Consider the following 26117-nt stretch of genomic DNA (forward strand, 5'->3'; position numbering starts at 1 on the left):
TGGCCAGAACGGTGGCTGAACCAGGAGGGGACCATCAGCCTCATCACTGTCGTCACCTGGCTCGGCCTGCGGGTCATGCACAGGCAGAGGTGCAGCTCGCTCTCTGGGGTCCGTCACACCCTTCCTGTTCTGACACAGGCGGGGGCCCAGGTCAACAGGACCCTCTGGATGGGGCTCAGGCCCTAGTTTAACTCTCAGCTGAGATGCCCAGGTGGCCCCGGGGCCAGGTGTGATGCTGGGGCCCCCCCCCTCAGGGCCCACTGCAGAACAAAGGGGATGGTCCTGGGGCCCTGCTGCAGTCACCCCTGAGGGCAGGAGCCTTGACACCCCGGGAAATGCTGCTCAGAGCAGGGGTGGGGTGGGGGAGGTGGGATTGGCTGGCTGTTGTGCTGCCACCCTAGACCCCTCCCAGCAAGGAAAACCCGGAGCCATGAGTTTTAGCAAAAATGTTTACTCTCCTTAATGTGTGTGTATTTACAAGTACTAAATCTGAGACAGTAAAATAGGAAATAGCCGTGTATTTACACAACCTGCAAGCCTAGCGCCGTCAGCCACGCCGCCCCTGGGAGAGGCAGCGACTGAGGGGCCACTCAGGCCGCCGAGCGATTGCTCTTCTTTTGGGTGGGGGCTCTGCGGCGTTAAAGGACAGCTAATTGTGGGCTTCGTCTTAAAAATATCTCTCTCTCTAAATATATCTATTCTAGCTTGTGTAGCACCAACGGCGTGAGCTCTCAGCTCCAGCACTGGGGGGAGAGCCAGGCAGGGCTCGCTCAGCAAGGGCAAAGCAGGGGTGGTGGGCCTCTCCCGTGGGCCGGGCCGGGCCCGGGTCAAGGAGTGTGGGCAAGCTCGAGGTATATGGAGAGGCCAGGCTCCCGACCGTGGCCGAGCCATCCCTGGCGCTCCTGAGAGGCGTGCGGGCGAGAGCGAGGGAGGCAACCCAGGGCAGCAGGCAGTAGCAGCAGAGTCCCGGCAGACAGGCGTTCTGGCCCAGCCCCCCGGCCCCAGGACTGCAGAGGGGCCCCCGGGGCCGCCTCTGCACAGAGCAGGGCTCCATTCCGTGCCCTGGCTGCCCTCGGGCCAGAGCTGGGCTCGGAGTCAGAGTGCCGGGCCGGAGGACATGGAGGTGCCAAGGGCGAGACAGGCCGAGGACTCGGCCTGACTCCTGCCCGGGGAAGGAGGTGCGGCCGTGCTGCCGGTGGACGGCAGGCTCAGGTCGGTGATTGGCTCGCGTGTAAACAGACAGCGCTAAAGTGCTCGCCCCGACCCGCCTGGGTGCTCTGCCGCGCCGGGCAGCGCTGGCGGCTCCCCACTCCTGCATCCCCACCGCCCGGACTGCCAACCCGACCGCATGGGGGGCGCGAGGACCAGGGAGGCCTAGGGAGGGGGTGGGGACTGGATTCCGAAGAGGGCGGTGCCGGGGGCCAAGGAGCCCCCTGGCCGGAGTGGGGCTGGAAGAACGGGGGCTTCGATCAGAAGCAGCCTCAGGGAAGACTCGGGGGGAGAGGCCCACACAGGAACCGGCGCCTCCCTGACCTGAGCGCCTGCTGGACACCCACCGCGTGGGGGCCCGAGCCCTGCTCAGCGCCCGTGGGGCCTGGGGGCCTCTGACCCCCAGTTCCAGGAGCTTCCTGAGTCAGGAGGTGGCGGACTTCACCCCTCCTCCCGCGGGGGAGCAGCTGCTCAGCTGACGGAGGCTCTCGGGCGGGCTCACGCCGCGTCGGGGAAGGCGCGGGGCCGGCCACAGTTAGCTGTCCCTTAAAAATCCGCGGAGATCTGTAGTACCGTCGAAAAAGTGAATTGAAAAGGGAACGGGCCACTGCCTTCACAAGTGACTGATTAATTAAAAAACATGAAAAAAGGGGCCTAACAACCTCTAGTATTCAACACTTGCAGTTTTAAAAAGATCAAGTCATACTAAACGCTAGCACAGTCATGCAGGAATCCACGGCCTGCCTCTGGGAAGCTCTCGGCCGAGCAGTCTGTCCTCACGTCAACACGGAGACAGGCTGCCCCGCAGGTGGACGCGGAGACCCTGCGCTCCAGCAGGAGACGCTGGTCACGCCGGCCACGCCCATTTGGCTCAGCTGTCCCGGTGCCTCGGCTCATACTCTAAATTGTAAAATTCCTCCTCCTCCAGTTAACTGTACAGGACCCCACTGGGGCTGGAGACAGGCAGAGCCACATATATATATATATATATATATATGTATATATATGTACAGGTTTTTTAATTAAAAATGTGTACTCTTGCTAGCTGAGGGCAGGGTGGGCAGCCCCGACCTCCAAGCCCTCTGGTCACTGCATCCTGCTCCTGGCCAGGCCACTGGGTATGGTCCGAGGCCCCCACAGCTCCAGCTGTCCACGCACAGCAGGACTCCCCTGTTCCCCTAAAAAACGAGCAACGTCCCCCAAGTGCCCCCCCTCCAAGGGGCCAGCACGCTGCTGAGGGGCCACACTGAAGCCGCGGGAAGGCAGGTGGGAGGCTGGGGGGTGGGCAGGAGGCTGATCAGGGCGGCTCCGGGGCCCTCCACAGCAGAGAGCTCAGCCCGGGGCAGGGCAGGTTTCAGGGGGGAATAAATAAGGGGAACGTGCACTCACAGCCCAGAGCCCCAGGCCCCAGTGGCTCCCAGAGGCACAGCCCTGAGGACAGAAGGGGACCCGAGTCCTTCCAGAAGTCACCTGGGCCCTGCGTGGAGCCGTCCTGCAGCCCCTCCATAGGAGGGAGCTGGGGGCCTCTCTCTGGGCGAGGTCGACGCGGCGCTCCGGCCTCGACCGCGGAGAGCACGCGGTGAATCGAGGATGGCGGTGGCGGTGGGACGCCGGGACGTGGCAGGTGGGTGGCGCTGGCCCAGGACGACTTCAGCTCCCCGCGGAGGGGCCCTGGGCGTGCTGCCTCCCCACCCAGGCCGCCAGCCAGGCCCAGCCCTCAGATTCTGCCCAGGAGGCGGGCACAGTGGCCCGCCCAGCCCCGGGCCTGGCCCGCTGGCCTCGGCAGCCCCCTGCTGTCCTGAGGGGGCCGGGCCACACCTGGGCTCCCCGGCCCCCTGCAAACAGCTCTGAGCGCGGGGAGGGCTGCAGACACCGCCTCACCCACACCAAGAAGAGCCGGGACTCCACAGGCGGGAAGGGGACACGGGGGCCAGGGGCCAGGGCCGCACACCTGGCCCCAGCGCAGGACCCCGGCACGGCAGGCGAGGCTGCCTCCGTGGACCTCCCAGCTTTGGCTGCCGGGTGGAGGCCGCCACCAGGGTCCTCTCACTCACTGCCACTGGCCAGGCGGTTGGGCCAGGGGCTCAGCTGCTCAGGGCCATGGTGTCCACCACCTGCTCCAGCCTACCGCGGAGCCGCTGCCGCCGTGCCTGCTCATCCTTCTCCAGGGCCGTCAGGATCTGCAGGGGCAGGGAGGCGCCTCAGGCGGGCTCCGGGGCCACACACGGTGCCCGCGGCCAGAGCCTGAGGGACCTGGGCTTGGAGCCAGGACCCCCAGGTCCCCAGGGTCTCCTAACCCCCTTCCCCTGAAACCATCCAGACAGGGCTCGGGTCCCCTGCCAGCCCTGCAGGCCCCCCGGGGCGCAGTGTCTGAACTACCAGTGCTCTGTCCTGTGGGCAGGCAGCACCCCCCCCAGCGGCCATGTTGCCCTCCTCACCCTCCCCCCGCAGCCCCTGTCTCTATGCCCCTCACTGAGCCCCACCCCAGGTCACGGAGGGCTCTCCTCCCCCGGCAGCTCCTGCCCGCTGGCCCCGGGCTCAGCACAGCCCCTTCTCTGCTCTGGGCTCCCTCCCTGAGCCCCCTCCTCCGGGCTTAGCTGACTGTCCCCTGGCTCTGCTGCCTCCCCCAGGTCCGGCCCTGTGGCCAAGTCTCCGGAGCCGACGGCTCCACCCTCTCAACCCAGGGAACCAGGTTCCTGACCCTCCCCCTCTCCCACCCCACCCTACTTCTTGACATGCCCGCCCCTACCTCCAGCCCCTGGCAGTCAGGTTCCGTGTGCCCGGGAGAAGCCCACACCCCTGACACCCACACACCCCACAGCCAAGGCCACCCTCCTCCCGGGAGGCTCTGCAGCAGGCCTGCCCTGGCCTGAGGTCTGGGCCTCAGCAGTGCCCGGGGGGCTCTCTAGCCTGTGGCTCAGTCCTCCATCCCCAGCGTCTCAGGGAGGCCCAGCGCCCGCCCGCAGCAGCAGAGCCGGTATGAAGGCCGAGGACACCGGGCCTGTCCAGCAGTCCGGGGCAGAGAGTCTGCACTGACCTCGTCCTTGTACTTGGTGATGTACGAGTAGATCTCGTGCAAGGCGCTCATGCTGTTGAACTGGCTCAGGTGCAGCCGCGACTGCTCGGCCAGGTAGGCGCTCATATCCTGGTCGCTGATGGCGGGCATCTTGGCTATGTCAGCGTAGTACCTGCGGCGGTGGGCTTGTGAGCTAGGGCCCGGCTCGCCCGCTCTGCATCGGCCCCGCCCCCCCGGCCCCGCCCCGGCTCCTCCCCCCCCCGGCCCCGCCCCGGCTCCTCCCCCTCTGCATCCTCAGCCCGGACCCCTGCGTACCCCCGCCCCCCGCGTAACCCTGGCCCGGCCCCCGCCCGGCCCCGCCCCCTCTGCGTCCTGCCCACCCCTGAGGCCCCGCCCCTGCTGCCCCGCCCCCGGCCCGCGCCCACCTCTCCACCCAGCTCTTGTAGTTGGGGATGTCCTTGGCGTAGAGCAGCTTGTTGGAGGGCGAGTCCTTGCCCAGCTTGTGCTCCGACGTGGAGCAGGAGTCCATGAAGGTCTGGGCCACCACCGACAGGCAGGCGTCCGTGATGCTGCTCTTGTGGATGTCGAACACGAACTGCGGGTTCTTGATCACGTTCACCCAGAAGCGCAGGGGCAGGCTGCGGGCAGGCGGGCGCACGCAGCGTCAGAGGGGCCTCGGCCACCCCCGGGGCGCGGCAGGAGGGGCTGACCTGTGGCCTCCCCGTCCTCCTGGCTCCAGCCTACGCAGCGACTGTGGAGCTCCACGCAGCTGGGGAGACGGGCCCAGAGAGCCCAGCAGTGAGGGCTGCACCCCCTGCCCACAGTCCCAGGGTGAAGGGTGCACACCCAGAGGTGCTCTCGCCTGGGGTCATTCGTGTGCACAGACAGGGTCCTCCAGGCCTCAGTGCCTGTTCAAGGCCCACTTAGTTCCCTTGTTCCTGCCCACACAAGTGTTGGTAACAAGACCAGGAAGGGCTCCCGGAGACAGCTGACCTCCGAGCCCAAACGCCAACCTATTTGACAGCCACTAGCCAGGTTAATGGCACCCCACTCCAGTACTCTTGCCTGGAAAATCCCATGGATGGAGGAGCCTGGTAGGCTGCAGTCCATGGGGTTGCGAAAAGTCAGACATGACTGAGTGACTTCACTTTCACTTTTCACTTTTACGCACTGGAGAAGGAAATGGCAACCCACTCCAGTGTTCTTGCCTGGAGAATCCCAGGGATGGGGTCGCACAGAGTCGGACACGACTGAAGTGACTTAGCAGTAGCAGTAGCAGTAGCAGCCGGGCTGCAATTCATGGGGTCGCAAAGAGTCGGACACGACTGAGTGACTGAACTGAACTGAACTGAGCCGGGCTAAAACCTCTAACCTTAGTGACACCTCTAGTGTGTCACTAAGCTAAAAATTCAGGTGCTTGGCTGCACCAGTTACGTCAGATACTCCCAGCGGCAGGTGGCCACATGGCCGGCACATACCTGGAGCCTTCTGTCATTCCAGGAATGCCCCTGGACAATGCTGACCTACACGATGCTGCCTCCCCCACGCCCTGTGGACCCCCTCGAGGTCTGTGGGCAGCAGAGATGGAGATGAAGGCCCAGGTGGGCTCACTCAGAGGCTTGGGGAGCGGCAGCACGCAGATCCGAGGGCGCTGGCAGGGGTCAGGGCACGAGGAGGAAGAGGCCAGAGGCACAGAGCTTCTGAGGAGCAGGCCCGCCCTGGCGGGGCGCACCGGCCGCTACGGAGGTGAGAGCCCGACCGAAAGTAGCTGCTGGCCTGGGGGCCGGGGCTGGGAGGGGGTCACCATCACTGTTACCCTCACTGCTGTAGGCAGCACCAGCCGGGCCCCCGAGCCATGTGTCACACAGAAGACCATACCTGCACACGGTCCTGCAAGCCCAGTGACACGCGAATACACGTGCGCACACACACCCACGCCCCCACAAGATGGGCGGCAGACCCTCCTGATGGGTGAGTCAGGGAGGCCCACGTGGAGGGGGTCGGCCCCGCCCCGCCCGCCGTACCAGTTGCTTTTCCAGGTATGGCGCACGTCCGCGTCGTGGATCTGGTGCTGGTCGGCCTGCTCATCCAGAAAGTCGAACATGTACTTGATGGCCAGAGGCAGGGCCGAGCCGCGGTGCGCCGTGCTGAAGATGGTCTCAAACAGGTCGTCCACGAACTTCTGCAGCGTGCCCTGGCGGCGGGGCGGGGGCGGGGCACAGCTCAGGGCCCGCCCCTCCCAGGCCCTCTCTCACCGGCCCGGCCCGCCCCTGCCCAGCCCCGCCCCCACCTTGGTGGCCAGCAGCCGCGTCAGGTAGATCTCCGAGACCATCTTGCTGCCGCGGTCGCCCTCGCGCTGGTCCAGGTGGTCGTGGTTCTTGACCAGATGCCACAGCTTGGTGCCGCTCTCCAGGTCGGGTGTGATCATAGGCGTGCGCGAGCGCAGGCTGTCGGGGCTACTGGCCGTGCGCAGCATGCTCTCTGCGGGCACCGCACCGTCAGCTACGGCGTCCAGCACCCTCACCCGCCCGCCCGCCCGCCCGCCCACCTGGGGCCCCTGGCTGAGCCTTGGTGTCCCCATCTGAAAACTGGGGGGACAGTGATGCCCTGGGACGACACATGTGATGGCCGTGAGGAGCCCGTGCTGCCAGGGAGAGGCCAAGTGGCCCAGGGACGGGCCATGATTAAGCCGGCCCAGGCAGCCCCCACAGTGCCTGGGGCAAGGGTCCCGTCCTCGTCAGCGGCCTGCCCCTGCCCCTGCCGGCCGGCCCTCACCGTATCTGCTGAGGGACTTGGTGAAGGTGGACGAGTTGGAGATGTTGTAGGCAGACGTCTGCTTGGGCACCAGGGCCACCGAGGACCCATCTGTCACCTGCGGACGGAGGACCAGGTGATGTGGGAACCACCATCCGGAGCCAGTCTCTCCCCTAGACCCCAGCCTCCCGGACCCGGGCACCTCCAGGGCGGTAGGCCCATGCCGCGGGCGGCTCACCTGGTAGTGCGCCAGCGTGTTGAGCCTCTTCCAGTCGTTGTCGATCTTGGTGGTGACGTCCTCGTCCTGCAGGATGATACGGGCCATGCGGCCCTGCCGCCACTCTGCGGGGGAGGGGAGGGTCCCGGCGCCCTGAGTGGACGCTGGGCAGCAGAGGGGCAGGCCCCGCCTCCGGTCCACGTCCTGTCCGCGCAGAGCTGCAGCCCCACACCCCATCCCAGGTGGCCCCAGGGCTCCTGTGTGTGCCCTCCTCCCAGCCTGGCGCTCAGGCCTCCCTCCACCGCCCAGCCTTGTCCACTATGAAACCAGACCGGCCCCGACCAACTCCTCTCCACTTACCCTCCCTCCTTATCCTCCTGGTGAGCCAGTGAGCCCCCAGCTCCAGGTGCAAATGGGACCCCACCTTCCACCACCCTGGGGAGGAGACTGCGGAGCCCGCCCAAGATCACAGCCTTGCCCTCCCACCATCTGGGCCAGCACCCCTCCCGGGCTCACCCAGGTCCATGTCCCCAGCCTTGGGCCGTTGGGAGTAGGGGACGCCCTTGTACACGGCGTCCAGCAACTTCTCCTTGACCTGCGTCACCGTATCACAGTTCAGCCCCTTCACTGGCACCTCAGGCGCGTTCTCATTCTCAGGGTTCACGCAGTTCAGGGTCTGAGGGATGGGAGAACGCGAGGTCAGCTCCCTACGCCTCACTGGGCGGTGGGCCGGGGAAGGGTGGGGGGACATGAGTGGGCGGGGTTTGAGGCGCGTGGGTGGGTTTTGGGGTGCATGGTGGGCAGATGGGTGGGGTTTGCGTGAGTGGCGGGCGGGCGGGCGGGGTTTGGGGGTGAGTGGCGGGTGGGCGGGGTTTAAGGATGAGTGGCACGTGGGGAGGTTTGGGACGCGTGGCGGGCGGTGGGTGGGGTTTGGGGCGTGTGGCGGGCAGTGGGCGGGGTTTGGGGCACGTGGCAGGCCCCCCATTGCCCCCTTTCGCACCAGCGTCTTGTAGTCAATCTGCTGCCGGATGAGCTTGTCCTCGCTCAGCGAGTACCGCGCCTCGCCCGTGATGGCGTCAATGGGGCCCTTCTCCATCTGCTGCTTGATGGCGCAGTAGAGCATGAAGAGCGGCTCCCCTGCGCACTCCTGCGGGCACCAGGCCAGGGGTGTCAGGCTCCAGCCCTGCCCCGGCCTCGGCCCTGCCGGAAGGGCGACTCGGCCCACCCGAGAACCCCGCTCCCAAAGCGCAAGGAGGATGTGAACAAAGCACTTGACCAGAGACCGTCCCCCTGGTGGGTCTGAAACCCCCAGAGAAAAGGTCAGCAGGGGCCCCGGTGGATAGGCAGCCTGGTGTGGAAAGACCGCGGGCCCAGCCTCACTCTTGCCCAGAGCCACCAGTGCTGCTGGCGGAAGAGGCCAGGCCGGGCACCAACACAGGGTGTGACCGTCGCCCACAGGAGGTCAGGGACCCCCTGCCCCTCCGTCCGCTGCTCCAGAGCATGCAGTCAACACAGTCCGTAGCAGACACTTGCCTGGTGCGCCTGGGGGTCTCTGCGCTGCCCGACCCCCTCCCATGTCCTGCTGTTCCCCTGCCACCCAGCACGCCCCACCTCCGGGCCTCCACTGGCCACCAGGGCTCCGCCCCTCTGGTCTTCCCGCTCCCGAGGACCCCCCTGCGGACCCCACCCTCTCGGGCCTTCCCCCCGCCCCCTGGACCCCACCCGAGGTGCCTCTCAGAAAGGCTCTCCTGGACCCTGACCCTGGCGCTGGCCCTCATTGCTGTCCTGGGGCGTCCACACCCCCAGGCTCTGATGCCCCTGTAACTGGTCTTGCGTGCTTCCCTGCCATCTCCCCTCTGGGGTGGAAGCCGCCCAAAGGCCAGGCCAAGTGTGGAGCTCCTGTCACATCCTCACTGCGGGGTGGGGGTCAGGGGGGTCTCTACAGACACCGCTGGACAACAGGCACCATGAAGGAACAGCTGTTGGGGAAGGGCTCCCGGCTCCAGCTGAGTCCCTGCCTGGGCCAGACACAGAGCCTCCGGCTCGGCGGCCCTGGGGCCTGGGGGCGAGTGAGGCACGGGCAGATGGCTGCCCAGCCCACTTCAGCTCCCCGGCCCCTGGCCCCCTGAACAGCAGCCCAGCCCCGAACCGGGTGCTCCCGCCTTTGATCAGGCAGTGTGATTAAAGAGACAGCTGCCCAGGCGCGGCCGTGAGCGCAGATCGCCCCTCAACCTTCCATCCGACAGCACGCCCGTCTCTCAAGGTGTTTTGTCTGCAAACTTGGCTTCATAGCGTCGTAAACATAAAACAGCTCGAGGACATGAAGTCTCTCTAACACACACGAGCACATCACATGGGCTGCAAACCACCACGTTTTACAGGAAGCGGCCAGGCCTGTTCGTGCTGCCCTCCTGCTGTGTGCTGAGCCACCTGCCCAAGACCAGCCCGCACAGCCCCCCTCTCCGGACCTTGCGTCCGCCCCTGGGCCTCCGGTCTCCGTTTGGCTACCCCCCACCCCGCCTCCATGCCTCTGCTCACCCCACACAGCCCTATCCCCGCCCTCACTGCCACCCCCTCCTGTCCGCGCCCTGCAGCCCAGCAGGCCTGTCCTGACCACTGAGCTGCAGTGGCCAGCCTCAGCCCCCAGCACAGACGACAGGAAGCCCCACCATCTTCCCCGACGTGTGACCCTGCTGAGGGCCGAGGCTACGTCCACTCGGTCACGCAGAGAGGACCAGGCCCGGGGCGCCTGTCACTCGGTCACGCAGAGAGGACCAGACCCGGGCCGCCTGTCGTGGGGTCATGCAGAGAGGACCAGGCCCGGGGCGCCTGTCACTCGGTCACGCAGAGAGGACCAGGCCCGGGCTGACTGTCGCGGGGTCACACAGAGAGGACCAGGCCCGGGGCACCTGTCACTTGGTCACACAGAGAGGACCAGGCCCGGGGCGCCTGTCACTTGGTCACACAGAGAGGACCAGGCCCGGGGCGCCTGTCGCGGGGTCACACAGAGAGGACCAGGCCCGGGGCGCCTGTCACTTATTCACACAGAGAGGACCAGGCCCAGGGCGCCTGTCGTGGGGTCACACAGAGAGGACCAGACCCGGGCCGCCTGTCACTTGGTCACACAGAGAGGACCAGGCCCGGGCCGACTGTTGCGGGGTCACACAGAGAGGACCAGACCCGGGGTGTCTGTCACTCAGTCACGCAGAGAGGACCAGGCCCGGGGCGCCTGTCACTCGGTCACACAGAGAGGACCAGGCCCGGGCCGCCTGTCGTGGGGTCACGCATAGAGGACCAGGCCTGGGCCGCCTGTCACTCGGTCACACAGAGAGGACCAGACCCGGGCCGCCTGTCGCGGGGTCACCCAGAGAGGACCAGGCCTGGGCTGCCTGTCGCGGGGTCACGCAGAGAGGACCAGGCCTGGGCCGCCTGTCGCGGGGTCACGCAGAGAGGACCAGGCCCGGGGCGCCTGTCACTTATTCACACAGAGAGGACCAGGCCCAGGGCGCCTGTCGTGGGGTCACACAGAGAGGACCAGACCCGGGCCGCCTGTCACTTGGTCACACAGAGAGGACCAGGCCCGGGCCGACTGTTGCGGGGTCACACAGAGAGGACCAGACCCGGGGTGTCTGTCACTCAGTCACGCAGAGAGGACCAGGCCCGGGGCGCCTGTCACTCGGTCACACAGAGAGGACCAGGCCCGGGCCGCCTGTCGTGGGGTCACGCATGGAGGACCAGGCCTGGGCCGCCTGTCACTCGGTCACACAGAGAGGACCAGACCCGGGCCGCCTGTCGCGGGGTCACCCAGAGAGGACCAGGCCTGGGCCGCCTGTCGCGGGGTCACGCAGAGAGGACCAGGCCTGGGCCGCCTGTCGCGGGGTCACGCAGAGAGGACCAGACCCGGGCCGACTGTCGCGGGGTCACACAGAGAGGACCAGACCCGGGGCGCCTGTCACTCGGTCACGCAGAGAGGACCAGACCCGGGCCGACTGTCGCGGGGTCACACAGAGAGGACCAGGCCCGGGGCGCCTGTCTCTCGGTCACGCAGAGAGGACCAGAACCGGGCCGACTGTCACGGGGTCACACAGAGAGGACCTGTCGCGGGGTCACACAGAGAGGACCAGACCCGGGGCACCTGTCGCTCAGTCATGCAGAGAGGACCAGGCCCCGGCCGACTGTCGCTCGGTCACACAGAGAGGACCAGACCCCGGGTGCCTGTCACTCGGTCACACAGAGAGGACCAGGCCCCGGCCGACTGTCGCAGGGTCACACAGAGAGGACCAGATCCTGGCCGCCTGTCACTCGGTCACACAGAGAGGACCAGGCTGGGGTGCCTGTCACTCGGTCACGCAGAGAGGACCAGGCCCGGGCCGCCTGTCGTGGGGTCACACAGAGAGGACCAGATCCTGGCCGCCTGTCACTCGGTCACGCAGAGAGGACCAGGCCTGGGCCGACTGTCGCAGGGTCACACAGAGAGGACCAGGCCCGGGGTGTCTGTCACTTGGTCACGCAGAGAGGACCAGACCCGGGGCACCTGTCACTCGGTCACAGAGAGGAACAGACCCGGGCTGCCTGTCACTTGGTCACACAGAGAGGAACAGACCCGGGCCGCCTGTAGCGGGGTCACACAGAGAGGACCAGGCCCGGGCCGCCTGTCAGGTCACGCAGAGAGGACCAGGCCCGGGCCGCCTATCGCGGTTTCCACGGCCGCTGCCTCGTCTACTGTGGAGCACCAACCGCAGGAACAGCAGGCCCACCTGCCAAGCCTTCGGGTTTGTCGAGGAAAGTCAGACACACGTTGGGGTTGGAAAACCTCCCAGTTCTAAAACGCAGGTAACCCACCGAGCTGCTCACAGCCCCAGTGAGGCCCACCTTGACCCATGTCCAGCCGCCCACAGGCTCTATGTCCCGGTCCAAGAATAACCCGGCTCCCCAGGGCCGGTCTCCGGGGCTTGGAGGGAACTGTCTGGGCAACAACACGTGGAAGCCCAGGTGGCTGCCCCCTCCTCAGCACAGGGTCGATGGGACCCCGCCTTCCCTGCCAGGCACCTCCTCAGGCTGGGCCAGCGCTAGGGCTGGACACAGACGCCCTGCCCAGGGGCTCCATCTGAGCCTCGGTCTGGGCCACAGGGACCGCATGAACCCCACAGGGCCTGTACCTCCACCCTGCTCAGCTGCGTGCGGCCATCGACCCCCATGAGAGACACCTCCACCTTGCCTTGGCAGCTCAGGGAGAACTGGACAGCCTCTGGAGATGCCAGTGGACAGACGCATGTCCCGGGGGCGTCACGCCAGGGTCTGGGCCACTCCCTGCCCCCCAGTTGAGGCCTGTGGCGGGCACCCTCACCCGGGCCCCCGCGGCCACCCACCTTGAGGAACTTGTACAGAAGGAAGGTGAACCAGTTGGTCAGCATCTTCTCGGCCACTGACTCCGTCCTGGAACAGAGATGTGGGGTGACCTCAGGCCACCCGACCCCCACCGCCCCAGGGCCCGTGGTCAGGCCTGGTCTCAGAGCATGTGTCACCCAGCGACAAGGGTCCCAGGCACGGCAGACCCCAGGCTGGTCACCAGAGTCGCCTCAGCAGTGCCTGGGCTGGGCCAGTGGGCTCACTGCTGCAGGCGGGCGGGCAGGGGTGTGGGTGGGCAGAGGAATGCCAAGGGCACGGTGGGCAGACAGGGTGCAGGTGGGCAGGGGTGCACAGGCAGGGACGGTCGCAGGCAGGCAGGCGGGGGGCAGGGGGAGGCGGGAGGCAGGGGGGAGGCAGGGGGCAGGGACAGAGGGAGGCAGGGGTGCAGGGGGCAGGCAGGGGGCAGGGGGCGGGGGGCAGGGGGGAGGCGGGAGGCAGGGGGGAGGCAGGGGGCAGGGAGCAGGGACAGAGGGAGGCGGAGAGCAGGGACACAGGGAGGCAGGGGTGCAGGGAGCAGGGGGCAGGCGGGGGGCAAGGGGCGGGGGCAGGGGGAAGGCGGGGGGCGGGGGGCAGGGACAGAGGGAGGCGGGGGGCAGGGACAGAGGGAGGCGGGGGGGCAGGGGGGCAGGGACAGAGGGAGGCGGGGGGCAGGGACAGAGGGAGGCGGGGGGCAGGGACACAGGGAGGCAGGGGTGCAGGGGGCAGGGGTCAGGGGGGAGGCGGGGGGCAGGGGGCAGGGACAGAGGGAGGTGGGGGGCAGGGACAGAGGGAGATGGGGGGCAGGGGGGAGGCGGGGGGCAGGGGTCAGGGGCCAGGGACAGAGGGAGGCAGGGGGCAGTGGGGAGGCGGGAGGCGGGGGGGAGGCGGGAGGCAGGGGTCAGGGGCCAGGGACAGAGGGAGGCAGGGGGCAGTGGGGAGGGGGGAGGTGGGGGGGAGGCGGGGGGCAGGGGCCAGGGACAGAGGGAGGCGGGGGGCAGTGGGGAGGCGGGAGGCGGGGGGCAGGGGGAGGCGGGAGATGGGGGGCAGGGGGGCAGCGGGGGGCAGGGGGGAGGCGGGAGGTGGGGGGCATGGGGGAGGTGGGGGGCAGGGGGCAGGCAGGCAGGGACAGAGGGAGGCAGGGGGCAGTGGGGAGGCGGGAGGCGGGGGGAGGCGGGAGGCGGGGGACAGGGGGCAGGGACAGAGGGAGGCGGGGGGCAGTGGGGAGGTGGGAGGCGGCGGGGAGGCGGGGGGCAGGGGGCAGGCAGGCAGGGACAGAGGGAGGCAGGGGGCAGTGGGGAGGCGGGAGGCGGGGGGGGGAGGCGGGGGGCAGTGGGGAGGCGGGAGGCGGGGGGCAGGGGAGAGGTGGGGGGCAGGGGGCAGGCAGGCAGGGACAGAGGGAGGCAGGGGGCAGTGGGGAGGCGGGAGGCGGGGGGGAGGCGGGGGGCAGGCAGGCAGGGACAGAGGGAGGCAGGGGGCAGTGGGGAGGCGGGAGGCGGGGGGGGGGCGGGAGGTGGGGGGCAGGGGGGAGGTGGGGGGCAGGGGGCAGGCAGGCAGGGACAGAGGGAGGCAGGGGGCAGTGGGGAAGTGGGAGGCAGGGGGCAGGGGGAGGCGGGAGGTGGGGGGCAGGGGGGAGGTGGGGGGCAGGGGGCAGGCAGGCAGGGACAGAGGGAAGCAGGGGGCAGTGGGGAGGCGGGAGGCGGGGGGGAGGCGGGAGGCGGGGGGCAGGGGGGAGGGGGGGGGCAGGGGGCAGGCAGGCGGGGACAGAGGGAGGCAGGGGGCAGTGGGGAAGCGGGAGGCAGGGGGCAGGGGGAGGCGGGAGGTGGGAGGCGGGGGGCAGGGGGCGGCAGGGGGCAGGGGGAGACGGGAGGTGGGGGGCAGGGGGGAGGTGGGGGGCAGGGGGCAGGCAGGCAGGGACAGAGGGAGGCAGGGGGCAGTGGGAAGGCGGGAAGCGGGGGGGAGGCGGGAGGCGGGGGACAGGGGGGAGGCGGGAGGTGGGGGGCATGGGGGAGGTGGGGGCAGGGGGCAGGCAGGCAGGGACAGAGGGAGGCAGGGGGCAGGGGGGAGGCGGGAGGCGGGGGGGAGGCGGGAGGTGGGGGGCAGGGGGGAGGTGGGGGGCAGGGGGCAGGCAGGCAGGGACAGAGGGAGGCAGGGGGCAGTGGGGAGGCAGGGGGGCAGGGGGAGGCGGGAGGTGGGGGGCAGGGGGCAGGCAGGCAGGGGGAGGGGGGGGGCAGGGGGGAGGGACAGAGGGAGGTGGGGGGCAGGGGGGAGGCGGGGGGCAGGGGGCAGGGGCCAGGGACAGAGGGAGGCGGGGGGGCAGGGGGCAGGCGGGGGGCAGGGCACGGACGCACCGGCGCAGCAGCAGCTTGGGGTGGTTCTTGCTCTCCAGGTTCTTCTCGATGAGGTCGGACAGCAGCTGCTTGAGCACGCCCGTGGCGTACTCCATCTCGCCCTGCAGGGCCGTCATGATGAGCGAGGCCACATTGCCGCGGTCCCGCATGGAGAAGCTGCGCTGGGCCTCCAGCGTTCGGATGAAGGTCAGCAGGAAGTGCTTCTTGGTCAGCAGCTGCCCGAACAGCGTCAGTGACTTCTCCACGTTGGCCTGCACCTGGGGGGCCGCAGGCCTGCTTAGACCTAGGGGGCAGCGGCCCCTTCTGGCTGAGGGACAGTCCGGCCTGGGGGTCTGGTCACCCGTCACCCTGACGGGACCCTAAGCCCCAAGCCCCCGTAGAATGGCTATGGCCCGGCAGCTACCTGAGAAGCCCACAGTGGGAGAGGTCTGGGCACAGCGGTGAGCTGCCTGCCCTGCCCCCCTCTGCGTGGCCCGGCTCTGACAGCTCAGAGGAAGCCCAGTGTGCCGTCCACAGTCACTCACGCCAGCACCCACACAGAGACCCCTCTCCCCACTGCAGAGGACACTCAAGTCCAGATGGGGGCGTGGCTCGTTGGGGTCTCCCAGCACAGATGTGGGACAAGGGGGTGGAACGCAGGCATGGCTAGCTCCAGGGCCCCACGTGTTCACTCTTTTCTGCCCCAGAGCTTATCAGGGCAGAAGGGACACAGGCCCCCAGCCCAGGCAGGACACACAGTCACAGCTAAGACCCGTCACACAGCACAGCGGACCGCAACCACAGGAGACGCATCTGCCAGGACAGGGAGCCCCAGCGTGGCAGCCACCCCGGGAAGCAAGGGGCAGTGAGTAGCCCAGGGCGCCCGGGCCCCAGCCAGTGTGACGGGAAAGCCCGCCGAGCCGCCGCTAGACAGGGGTCTCCACCCACAGAGCCACCTGGGGCGGGGGCGGGGCCCCGACATCCTAGGGGTGCAGGGAGGGACGCCCCTGCCCACAGAGCATGACAGCCCTGCCTGTTCTGAACCGGGGCCTGGGCTCCTGGCCGGCCACTGGGGCGCCCGGGAGGATGTGGGAGCCAGCCCACTCCCCTGCAGCAGGCTGGAGGCCTCATGCTGGAGCCGGGCTGGCCAGCCTGGGTGGTGCACGGTGGACCACAGGCCCAGAGAAACCGCTGGGCCCTGGGAGCCCAGGCTAGGGGTGGTTTGCTGGGACCAGGCCCTCCCTCCCAGGAGGCTCGGGCCGGCCCCCAGGCCCCCGCTGCCCCAGGACCCCAGGATCCCCGCAGAGAGGGCCGGCAGCCCACCTCCATCTCCTTGAGCACCGGGTGGTCCTCGATCCCCGGGAAGAGCACACGCATGGCGTAGGTGCGGTAGTCCAGGAACGGGATGCCGGCGCCGTCCAGGTCGTTGGTCAGCTCGTGGATGTCGGTCTGCAGCTCCGCAAAGGCTGCGGCCAGACGAGGGGTCAAGGCGGGCGCCCAGCCCCACCCACCCCGCACTCAGGGTCCTGCTGGACCTGCCTGGCCCGCGTCCCCAGTCCTGACGCAGGGTGAGCCCCCCGCCCCCGAACCACTGCAGATGTAACCGAGACGAGGGCAAAGACTGGGCTGGGCTGGGCTGGGGGCCCCGGTCCCAGAGGCTGGGGCGCTCGTGGCTGCCTGGCTCTGGCCGCCTGGGAGGGAACAGAGCCGCCGCCCCTCGGGCCAGCAGGCCCCCGACACGCCCGCCCGCTCCGAGTGGCTCCACTGTTCTCAGGACATTCCAGAGCCGTGAGGTGTGCACTGTCTGGTCAGGAGCCAGAGGGCGCTGGGCACGTCAGGGGGGCTGAACAGGAGCCAGCCCTCACCTCCCTGCCTGCTGCTGGGCATCTGTGCTGGGACCCTGGTCATCCTCGTGGAGCCCCGCACCGAAAGGGCTCTGAGAGGCATGCGTGGGCTGGGCTCCGAGTAGACCCCCACCCTTCTCCCGCTGGCTGTGGGCACTGGCCAGAAAAGCCGGCCGGCCGAATGGCGGCCAGCACAGGTCCAGGCTGCTGCCTGGAGCCCACGCGGGCATACGGGTGTTGAACCCACCAGGGTCCCTGCAGCCCTGGCCCGGGCGCCCACCCCTCACGCCCACTCGCTGGTCCCACAGCAGTCGCGCACTCAGCACTGGGGAGGCAGCCTCTGCTCCGTGGGGATGAGCCCCTGGTCTCCCCCCAACACACAGGCACCCTGGGGACGTCCCCAGCCCTCCCCCCGAGCCCCCACCCCCAGGCCACTGCTCAGATTTCCGGCCTGCAGAGCCCCTCTCTCTCAGGCTGGACCCGGCCCCCGGGGTCCACCTCCCGGTTGGGGACTCTTGGGGGCAGGGGGCACGTGACCAGGTGCGGGACACCGAGCCTGCCCTCCGAGGTCGTCCTGTCCCTGCACAGGGGAGGAGTCACAGAAGACAGGTTCTGGGCACGTGAGGCCTGGTTGGGCTCCAGATCCCAGACCCTGGTACAGAGGATGCGGCCGCGGCCTGAGCGGGTTTCTCCCACTCGCCCCCCAGGGCAGGACAGACACCCGCCCCACTGGGTGACTCAGAACAGAGCAGCCAGGCTGAAGGTCGTGCGCACAGAGAGTTCCCTCGCCCCAGGGCCACCCCTGGCCGTGGGACGGACCAACGCACACCGGCTCTTGGATCACCAACCACCCACCACACCCGGGGAAACGGTGCCACCCCGCCCTCAGCAGCAGGCGCGGTGTCTCCACACCTGGACGCCTGTCTGTTCACACGCAAGCAAGACTGAGATACCGTATGCCCACCGGGCGTCCTCCAGCCAGTCTGGGACACAAACAGGGGCTTCCGGCGGGGTCTGCCTGCGGGATCCCCCCACAAAGGCCCCAGTCAGACCGCCCCCGCCTCCCTCGACTGAGCCCAGCACAGCACGGCCCGCGGGAGCGTAGGAGAGGGAGTGGACTCAGCAGGCAGCAGGCCCAGTTCAGCGGCCTCGGCCAGCCCCGCCCCAGGCCCCGCCTCCCGCCCACCTTCCTTGCACTCCAGGGCCACACGAGACTCCAGGTTGTCCATCTGCAGCTGCAGGCGCTTCAGGGTGCGGTCGGCGTCCCGCGACTTGCGCTTGTAGGCGATGAGCACGGCCACGATGACCAGCAGCAGTAGGCCCCCGCCTCCGCCGATGCCCACAATGGCGGGCAGTGTCAGCAGGCTGTCCGAGTACATCTGCAGCACCCCTGGCGAGAACTCGAAGCCGCCGGCCCGGACCTGGGGGCGCAGGCTGCTCAGGGGGTGCCTGTCACCCACGGCTCAGGGCCCCGCGAGCTTGGCGGGGTGGGGTCACGGGCGCCGGGGGGCTCCCTTGGGCTGGGGTGGCCCTGCGTGGGGCCCCGGGGATGTGGACGCACCGTGACCTTGTGCTGCCCGGTGAGGTTGGGGGACTCGCAGAGCAGCTGCGTCTCGGATACGGTGAGGGCGCACGGCGTGGAGCCGATGAGCACCGTGTAGTTGAGGCGAGAGTTGCCGGGCGCTGGCGGCAGCAGGTTGCGGCCCTGTGGGCAGAATGGGGTGAGCTGGCCACAGCCACCGCCAATCAGCCCCCGCCCCCCACTGTCCCTGAGTGGCCCACCTTAAGGATGAGCGGCGAGCTGGGCTTCAGCTCCAGCAGGCCGGTGGGGCTGAGCGGCTCCAGCACAGGGTCCGGGTAGTAGAGGAAAGAAGAGGTGTTGAGCACCAGCAGAGCACGCACGTCGTCCATGACGAAGCCCAGCTCGTCCGGCCGCTCCCCAAGCTCAGGCGGGCTGCGCACGCCGTTGTCCACTGACGGGGCCCGGCACACCATGGTGGTGTCGTTGTACACCAGGCAGCTCTGGGGACGCGGGACAGGGACGCTGAGCTGGCTGCTCCACGAGGGGCCAGGCGCTAGCAGCCGGCCTGCGGCCACACCTGCACGCCCACCCTCCCCGGGACCCCCCAGGTGCGGCCTCGATGGCAGGCGTGGGGGGCAGGGCCCAGCTGGGACTCACGTTTTCCCTCTCAATGCCGGCGTACTTGGCTCGGATGCGTGGTTCGCGGACAGTGGCCAGGTTGGTGCCCGTGACTGTTAGAAGGGTCCCTCCACTAAAAGATGAGGGCGATGGGAGTCACAGGTGGGACATCCTGGGCCCCTCTGCCCGGGGCCCAGCACAAATGGGAGGCACAGACACCCCACCCGGCCCCCCAAGCGACAGTCGAGGGTTAAAGCCTCTCAGCACCGTGCTGGGTGGCGGGACCATGTGAGGGCTGAGCCGAGAGCCGGCAGCAGGAGCCCCGAGCCAGGTGCTGGTCTCTGGCGGCTCAGGACTGGTGTCACGGGGCTCAGGGTGGGCAGATCGAGGGCTGCGGGGCCCAGCGGGGGGAGGCTCCCAGTGGTGCCCTGACCTGTTGATGCTCCACTCGGGGTCGATCCTCAGGATGGTGGGGTCCTCGGTGTAGTTGTACTTGACCTCGGGGTTGGTGAGCTGAGCGCGGTTGATGTTGACAACTATGGGAACACTGCCCGGGCTCTGCCCGGGAGGCGTCAGACACCGGATCTCCCGGGAATTCCTCCTGGCGGGGCGGCGGGGGGTGGGGGGTGGCAGTGAGGCACCTCCAACCCGCCTGAGCATCCAGGCTCCACCACCACAGGCTGCGGGCACATCACTGGCCACGTCCCAGCCTGGCCTCACCTGCCTCCCCGTGACACAGGCCGCTGTGGGCCCTGCCTCCAGGCGACTGAGGACTGTGGGGGTCACCTCCCCCGTCAGCCCCTGCGAGGGGCCAGGTGCTGTCTGTGCCCTTCTGGGGTATGTCCCCAGCTGAGAGGTGGGTCTGGGGTCCAAGCTCCCTCTCCAGGGGACACCCCACCCCCGCGTCTGCCTCCTCTGCAGTGTCAGCTGATGAGCCTGGCTGTGTCTCCGTCCGCAGAGCCAGGCCCACAGGCACCAGGAGCTCACTGGGCCTCAAGGCAGCCCTGTAGCACCCCATCAATCGCCCGGGGATGGCTGGTTGGATGGACCCCACCGTTTCAACGTGCGTCCAGCAGGGCCAGAGCCCACGTTCAGGGCCAGAGCCCCATGCTCCAGGCCAGAGCCCCGTGCTCAGGGCCAGAGCCCACGCTCAGGGCCAGAGCCCCACGCTCATGGACCATGCTCACGGCCAGAGCCCCATGCTCCGGGCCAGAGCCCCGTGCTCAGGGCCAGAGCCCCACGCTCAGGGACCATGCTCAGGGCCAGAGCCCCATGTTCAGGGACCATGCTCAGGGCCAGAGCCCCATGCTCCGGGCCAGAGCCCCGCGCTCAGGGCCAGAGCCCCATGCTCACGGCCAGAGCCCCACGCTCAGGGACCATGCTCCAGGTCAGAGCCCCATGCTCCAGGTCAGAGCCCCATGCTCCGGGCCAGAGCCCCGCGCTCAGGGCCAGAGCTCCATGCTCATGGCCAGAGCCCCACGCTCAGGGACCATGCTCCGGGTCAGAGCCCTGTGCTCAGGGTCAGAGCCCACGCTCATGGCCGGAGCCCCACGCTCAGGGCTCCTGCCTCCTGGAAGGACACACTCGATGCACTCATTGCCCCACCTCCATTGTCTCTGATCTGAAAACAGGCTAATCCCAAGTCCGGGCCATGAGCCGGCGAAACGGGCTGCTGAGCTGGGGGTGCTGGGTCACCCTACGGGGCAGCCGGCCCGGTCGCCGCCTGCACCTGCCTGTCCCCTCAGTGCCTACACCACAGCCGCCAGGCCCGCATGCGGCAGGCTGCAAACACCAATAATTAGTCTGATAACGGGTAATTACCGCAGGAAAATATTTAAAGGCTCGCTCCATTATCATCCCTAATCTAAAATTATCCACTTCAAGGCTCCCGGCTTTTGTTAAGGTTCCCTTTCTCTCTCTTAAGAATTTCTTTAAACGGCTGTACTCTGGGGGCATCAGCCCAGGGCAGGGCACAGCGGCCGGCTGTCCCTCAAGCCAGGCCCCGCCCACCCAGGCCCCGCCCACCTGCTCTGGAGAGAGCCGTCTCCATGGTAACCGTCTCCGCTCTAGGTTTCCATAGTGATCACCCCAGCCAGGCTCGCCACAATCCCCCTTGTTTCCCAGGCAACGGAGGGGGCGCCCAGCCATCTGAACCAGCTGCCACCAGGGGCAGGCGGGGCAAGCCTGGGGTCCCCACGTACCAGGAGAAGGAGCAGGGCCGGCCGCCTACTGACACGGCCACGTCGCTGCCCGCGTTCAGGTGGCTGCCCTCGATGCCAATCCAGGTGCCCCCCGAAAGGGGCCCGCGGGCAGGGCTCACGCGGTAGAAGGTTGGCGTCTGGGGAGAGAAGGGACGGGCTGGGGCTCCGGGAAGCCCAGGTCTGTGCGCACTAGGTCTGGGACGGCGCCCACAGGCAAGGCCCCAGGTGCAAGGCGGCCCCTGAGTCAGGCCCTGCAGATGAGCGGCGCAGGGCGGGGGCCATCACTCGAGGTCGCCTGAACCCCGGGTTGCCTCCGTGGGTGACTTGTTGGGGGGGCCCCTAGTCCCCAGGGTCCTGGGAGGAGAGGCCGCAGGGCAGGAGGGCGGGCTTACCACAAAGGTGAAGCGCTTGGGCGACAGGGCGCGGTAGCGAGGGGAGCAGTCCCGCACGCACACTTCCACCAGGGCGTCGTGGGCCCGCACGGTGCTGGCATCCCCAATTTCACAAACGATCCTGCGGGGACGCGGGGGTCCTCAGCGGCCACAGCGCTGGCCCCGCCCACAAGGCCCCGCCCAATCACGGGCCCTGTCCCACAGGACCCGTCCCACTCACTGCTAGACGCTAATATACTATCCACTGGGCTGCACAGCACCTTGCCCCCACCCCACCCACACAGGCCCCGCCCACTCTGGCCCCACCCCCTCTCTGGCCCCACCCCCCCTCTGGCCTGGCCCACACAGGTCCAGCCCGCCCATACAGACCCCGCCCACTCTGCCCCCCCCCCCCCCGCCCCCCTGGCCCCGCAGGCTCCGCCCCACTCACTGCTCTGCGCTGATGTACTCGCTCTCTACCGGGCTGCACAGCACCTTGCCCACGCGCACGCCCAGCCGCACGTCCTCGAAGCGCAGCCCCAGGTTCTCCCCTGTGATGGTGAGCCGCGTGCCGCCTTGCCGCGGGCCCGTCTCAGGGGACAGCTGTGGGAAGAGGGGACAGCTGGGGCGATGGCCGGGTGCCAGAGACCCCCTCTGCCCTGCAGGCCTGGGGGCGCGCCTACCTTGAGGATCTTGGGGTCTGCGCAGCGGCTGCTGCCATGGCGGGCATGCATCCATTCCGCAGGTGAGTCCGCAGGGCAGTGGGGACGCAGGGAGCAGCGGCGCTCGGCCACGCACCAGCCACACTCGAAGCGAGGGTCGGCCTTGAGGCAGAGGCCGCAGCTCTCCCGCAGGGCGGGACACTTGTACAGGTGGGCTGCGGGGAGGACGGGGGTCAGCGGCCGCCCGCGGGCCTGGCCCCCAAGGCTGCCCCCCACCCGGCTCACCTTGGATATTCTGGGGGTTGTCGATGACGAAGTGGCCGTTCCACACCACGGACAGGTTCACAGGCAGGTCGCTGACGTCGTTGCCCTCGTAGGAGTACTGCGGCGGCAGGAAGAGGGTCAGGCTGCACGGCCAGGCCTGCGTGTCCCCCGTGGCCACCTCTGGCACCAGCCACTGGTGGCAGGCTCGGCAGGGTGGTGTCTGGGGGCCAATCTGCACCCAGATGCCGACGTTCCCCCCACCCCGCCCCTCCCTGCGTCCATCCCCACCACACCCCCGCCCAGGCCAGCCGAGGGCCCAAGTGTCTGCCCCCATCCAGCTGCTCCTCTGCACACAGGTGGCTGCTGCCCTCGCCCTCCAGCAGCCACAGGATCACAGCCTCCAGGGTGACCCCCACCAGGACTCCAGGATTCCCCCGCACTCCCTTGGGCACATGTCAGGACGCCTCCTCATCTCCAGGCGGGCGCAACAAGCCCTCCCCTGGGACTGCCCTGAGTGTGACATATGCATCCCCTGTGAGGGCTGCCCCCCCCCCACCACCCCCAGGCTGGGCTGGGCTTAGGGACACAGCCCTCCCAAGGAGCCCAGCTGTGTCCCACTTTCTCAGTTGAAGACTTGCGTTCCATCCCAGGGCAATTCATCATCATCTTATCTGCAGGAATGTAATTGGATCCTATCAAACTCCCTGATGCTTTCCTTTCCCTTCACACGGGGCTGCAGGAAAGACAAATGTGGGCCTGGCGGGAGGAGGGGGCGGGGTGGACAGAGGTGACAGGGGCCCGGGGATGGGGAGAAGAGAGACAGCAGCCTTGGGGAGGCACAAGGAGGAAGGGTAGGCAGAGTGAGAGGCAGGCGGAGGGCGGGGCCCACAGTAGCCAAGGAGGTGGACATAAAATGGGACTGGCCAGGCAGGCAGGCGCTCGGACCCTAGGTGCTGGCCGAGGGCCAATCTACCCTGAGATTGTGCTGATCCCTGGGCCCCAGGCCCACCCGGCCAGAACAGAGTCAAGAGGAATGGAGCCTGACCTCTGACTTCATGCCTCTCCCCTAGCTTCCGGGGGCCTGGCAGATGACCCAGAGGCACCCACCCACCACTCAGGGCTTTGACCCGTGCTCGGAGGCCCACTGCCCTCCTGAACAGATGGAAGACCGAAGCCTGCCACCTCAGGACCACCAACTCAGCCTTCTCCCCTCTCCCACCACAACGTTCTAGCTCTGCAGACCCCGCCATCACTAAACTCATGGGATGCAGTCCAAGGCCTTCGGAAGGTCACCCTGTCAGACATGAGGCTCCAAGGGTGGGCGGCCGCGTCCTGACCCAGGACACCTCAAAGGAGCTGGCGCTGTCCCCCTAACCTCGGCCCCCAAGGACACCTCTCGTGCTCTGAGCCCACCCAGGCCCCTCACCTACGTCTGAGACAGACGGGCTCCCTCCAAGCGTCAGGGTGGCTCTGGGAGTGGCCCCTGCTCACCTGGGCCCTCCCAGCTAAGGTGCTGCCGTGGCCTGGGGGGGGCCCAGGGCGCCCCCGTAAGCAGAAACCCACAGCACAGGGTCCCGGCGGGCGCCCTGGTGCCGAGCGCGCTCACCGAGGAGTTCTGGCACTGCAGGCTGGAGCTGTTGAAGCGCACGGCGCCGACGCGGGCCGGGCCCCCAGGGAGGTGGAACAGGCACTCATAACCCCGCTGGCCTGACTGCGGCTGCGGCAGGTTTCGGGCGGTCAGGGTGATGGGCTTCACCACGCCCACCGGCACGTAGATCTGGGTGGAGGGCAGGATCTGCGGGCAGTCCTGGGGGGATGAGACTGCAGCTGAGGCTGGGCTGGAGGCAGAGGGCGGCTGCACGGGGCCCTATCTAGCATCGCACGCCCACCCCACACACAGGCACGCTGGTGATGCCGGGGCCAGCCAGCCAGGCCCGGGTTCCGGATGGCACAGAGCAACCTGGGCAGGCCCGCCCCTGGGAACCCCACCAGAGGGGCCCCAGTGGGAGCAGCTGACAGGCCCCTGAGGCAGAAGCAGGCACAAGCTCTCCGCCAGGGGCCGGGGGAGTAGGTAAAAATATTCCGAGCGGGCAGAAAAACAGCCCAGCCCCCAGGGCCAGCGTTTCAGCAGCAATAACTGATGCAACGGCCCAGCTTGCTTGCAGCAGGACTGAAGCGGCCGTGGAGGAGCCGGAGCCGGCCCATGGGAGCCCCACAGAAGGTGCTTTAAATAGAGACACTGAAAACAGGCTGCCGTCCCCATGCCCCACAGGCAGCTCCCGAGGCGGCCGGGCTGGCTCTGCAGAGGTTCCCGGGGCCCCTGTGGGCACTGAGGGAGCAGGTGCCCCAGGGGCCACCTGCACGCGGGCACTGGCCGGCACACGGGCTGTGTGTAGAGCTCAGGCTGCAGCCCCACGGCAGTGGCCAGCAGTGCCCAGCCCCCAGCCCAGGGCCCCCGCTGCCCCCGCCCAGAGCCCCGCTCCCACCATCCCCTACCTCACCCTCGGGGTGAGCGCTGCTGTCCCCGGGGGTCTCAGGGCACAGACCTGCCCCCATCAGGCCAGAGCCTCACTGTGGCCTTGGCACCTTGGGACCCTGGCCCCAGAGAGGGGTCGGCTCAGGCCCAGCCCGACTCCCTTGAGCGGCTGAGGCCAGGCCAGGAGCAGATGAGCGGTGTGGACATGCGCCCTCCCCCGCCCCGTCCTGGCCGACATGAGAATGAGGGGCCACGACTGCTGCTGCCGGTCCGCTCACACAGACCGAGGGAGCGTCCGGACGATGGCCCTCCAGCCTGCGGGCGAGGGCACCAGGGTTACAGGTGTGGGCGGGGCACATGACCCTGGTGGGAAACCCCCCACGCCCGCTGCTTCGAAGGCTGAGTGGGGGCCGCTCCCACAGCAGGGCGGCCCTGCGTCAGGGGCTCCACACGAGACCCCTGCCAGGCCGCCCCACCCCACTGTGCGCCGGTGGCCCCCTTGAAGGCGACCGAGCAGACGCAGGAGTGCAGGGACCCTGAGTCATCATCGCGGGCAGGAAGGCGCTGGGGGGGCTGGGACCCAGGCCCCCACGGAGTGAGCACGTGCTGAGGGGAGAAGGGTCACCCTGGAAGCCAAACCTGACAGGGTGACAGGCGTGGAAACATCACACTCCTTAGGGACCGCCCCACGTGACCTGGGACCAGCTGAGGGGGGCGTTCCTGAAGTCAGCCCACCCTCGACAGGCCCCTTGACCCCGATCGCCCCCGCCCGGCTCGAGCAGGGTCTATCCTGGCTGCTCTGCGTCCACGGCCGAGGCCCAGAAAGATGCTGTGCTGGGGGACCCCCGGGGGGCACCCTCTGCGAGATCAGCTCAGACAGGCAGTGCAACCAGGGCTGGCCCGTGAGGACCGGGCCCCCACCTCACACATCCATTCTGCGGCCACCGCCAGCTGGCTCGGCCCGCTGGCGGCCCCCAGGGCAGGCCACACACCTGGGGCGTCCACCTGCCCGTCGCCCCGTGTGCCTGCCTGCTCTCGGCTCATTCCACCCAGTGCCAGCTCGTCCTGGACGTGCGTCCTCACCAGGAAGTAGAAAAACCAAGGCCCGCGAGGTGGGTGGGACTGGAGGGGTGCAGCCAGGGCAGGTTCTGTGAGGGGTCCACACCGACTCCTCCTCCCCAGGCAAGTCCAGCCCCGCTGCCCGGAACAAAGTCAGGGCTCTGCCCAGCTCCAGAGCTATCACCCCCG

The 26117-nt window shown here is 68.6% G+C and overlaps 1 protein-coding gene across 1 annotated transcript in view; it reads right to left on the reverse strand.

The window, feature by feature from the left end:
* Positions 1 to 435: 435 nt before the first annotated feature.
* Positions 436 to 26117, reverse strand: part of PLXNA1 (plexin A1) — a 42655-nt gene continuing 16973 nt past the window's right edge. The window contains exons 10-32 of the mRNA XM_043885889.1: positions 24000 to 24200; positions 22415 to 22511; positions 22151 to 22344; positions 21919 to 22070; positions 21489 to 21609; positions 21097 to 21233; positions 19329 to 19496; positions 18935 to 19028; positions 18538 to 18777; positions 18317 to 18460; positions 17942 to 18176; positions 16235 to 16377; positions 14933 to 15189; positions 12566 to 12632; positions 8197 to 8343; positions 7713 to 7872; positions 7218 to 7321; positions 7001 to 7097; positions 6516 to 6706; positions 6250 to 6419; positions 4651 to 4863; positions 4247 to 4397; positions 436 to 3389 (exon numbers count right to left, since the gene is read on the reverse strand). Coding sequence (XP_043741824.1) covers positions 3294 to 3389; positions 4247 to 4397; positions 4651 to 4863; positions 6250 to 6419; positions 6516 to 6706; positions 7001 to 7097; positions 7218 to 7321; positions 7713 to 7872; positions 8197 to 8343; positions 12566 to 12632; positions 14933 to 15189; positions 16235 to 16377; positions 17942 to 18176; positions 18317 to 18460; positions 18538 to 18777; positions 18935 to 19028; positions 19329 to 19496; positions 21097 to 21233; positions 21489 to 21609; positions 21919 to 22070; positions 22151 to 22344; positions 22415 to 22511; positions 24000 to 24200 — 3579 coding nt within the window. The 3' untranslated portion in view covers positions 436 to 3293. The remainder of the gene's footprint in view (positions 3390 to 4246; positions 4398 to 4650; positions 4864 to 6249; positions 6420 to 6515; positions 6707 to 7000; positions 7098 to 7217; positions 7322 to 7712; positions 7873 to 8196; positions 8344 to 12565; positions 12633 to 14932; positions 15190 to 16234; positions 16378 to 17941; positions 18177 to 18316; positions 18461 to 18537; positions 18778 to 18934; positions 19029 to 19328; positions 19497 to 21096; positions 21234 to 21488; positions 21610 to 21918; positions 22071 to 22150; positions 22345 to 22414; positions 22512 to 23999; positions 24201 to 26117) is intronic.

This window comes from Cervus elaphus, chromosome 24 (assembly GCF_910594005.1).
Source record: "Cervus elaphus chromosome 24, mCerEla1.1, whole genome shotgun sequence".
NCBI classification, from domain to species: domain Eukaryota; kingdom Metazoa; phylum Chordata; class Mammalia; order Artiodactyla; family Cervidae; genus Cervus; species Cervus elaphus.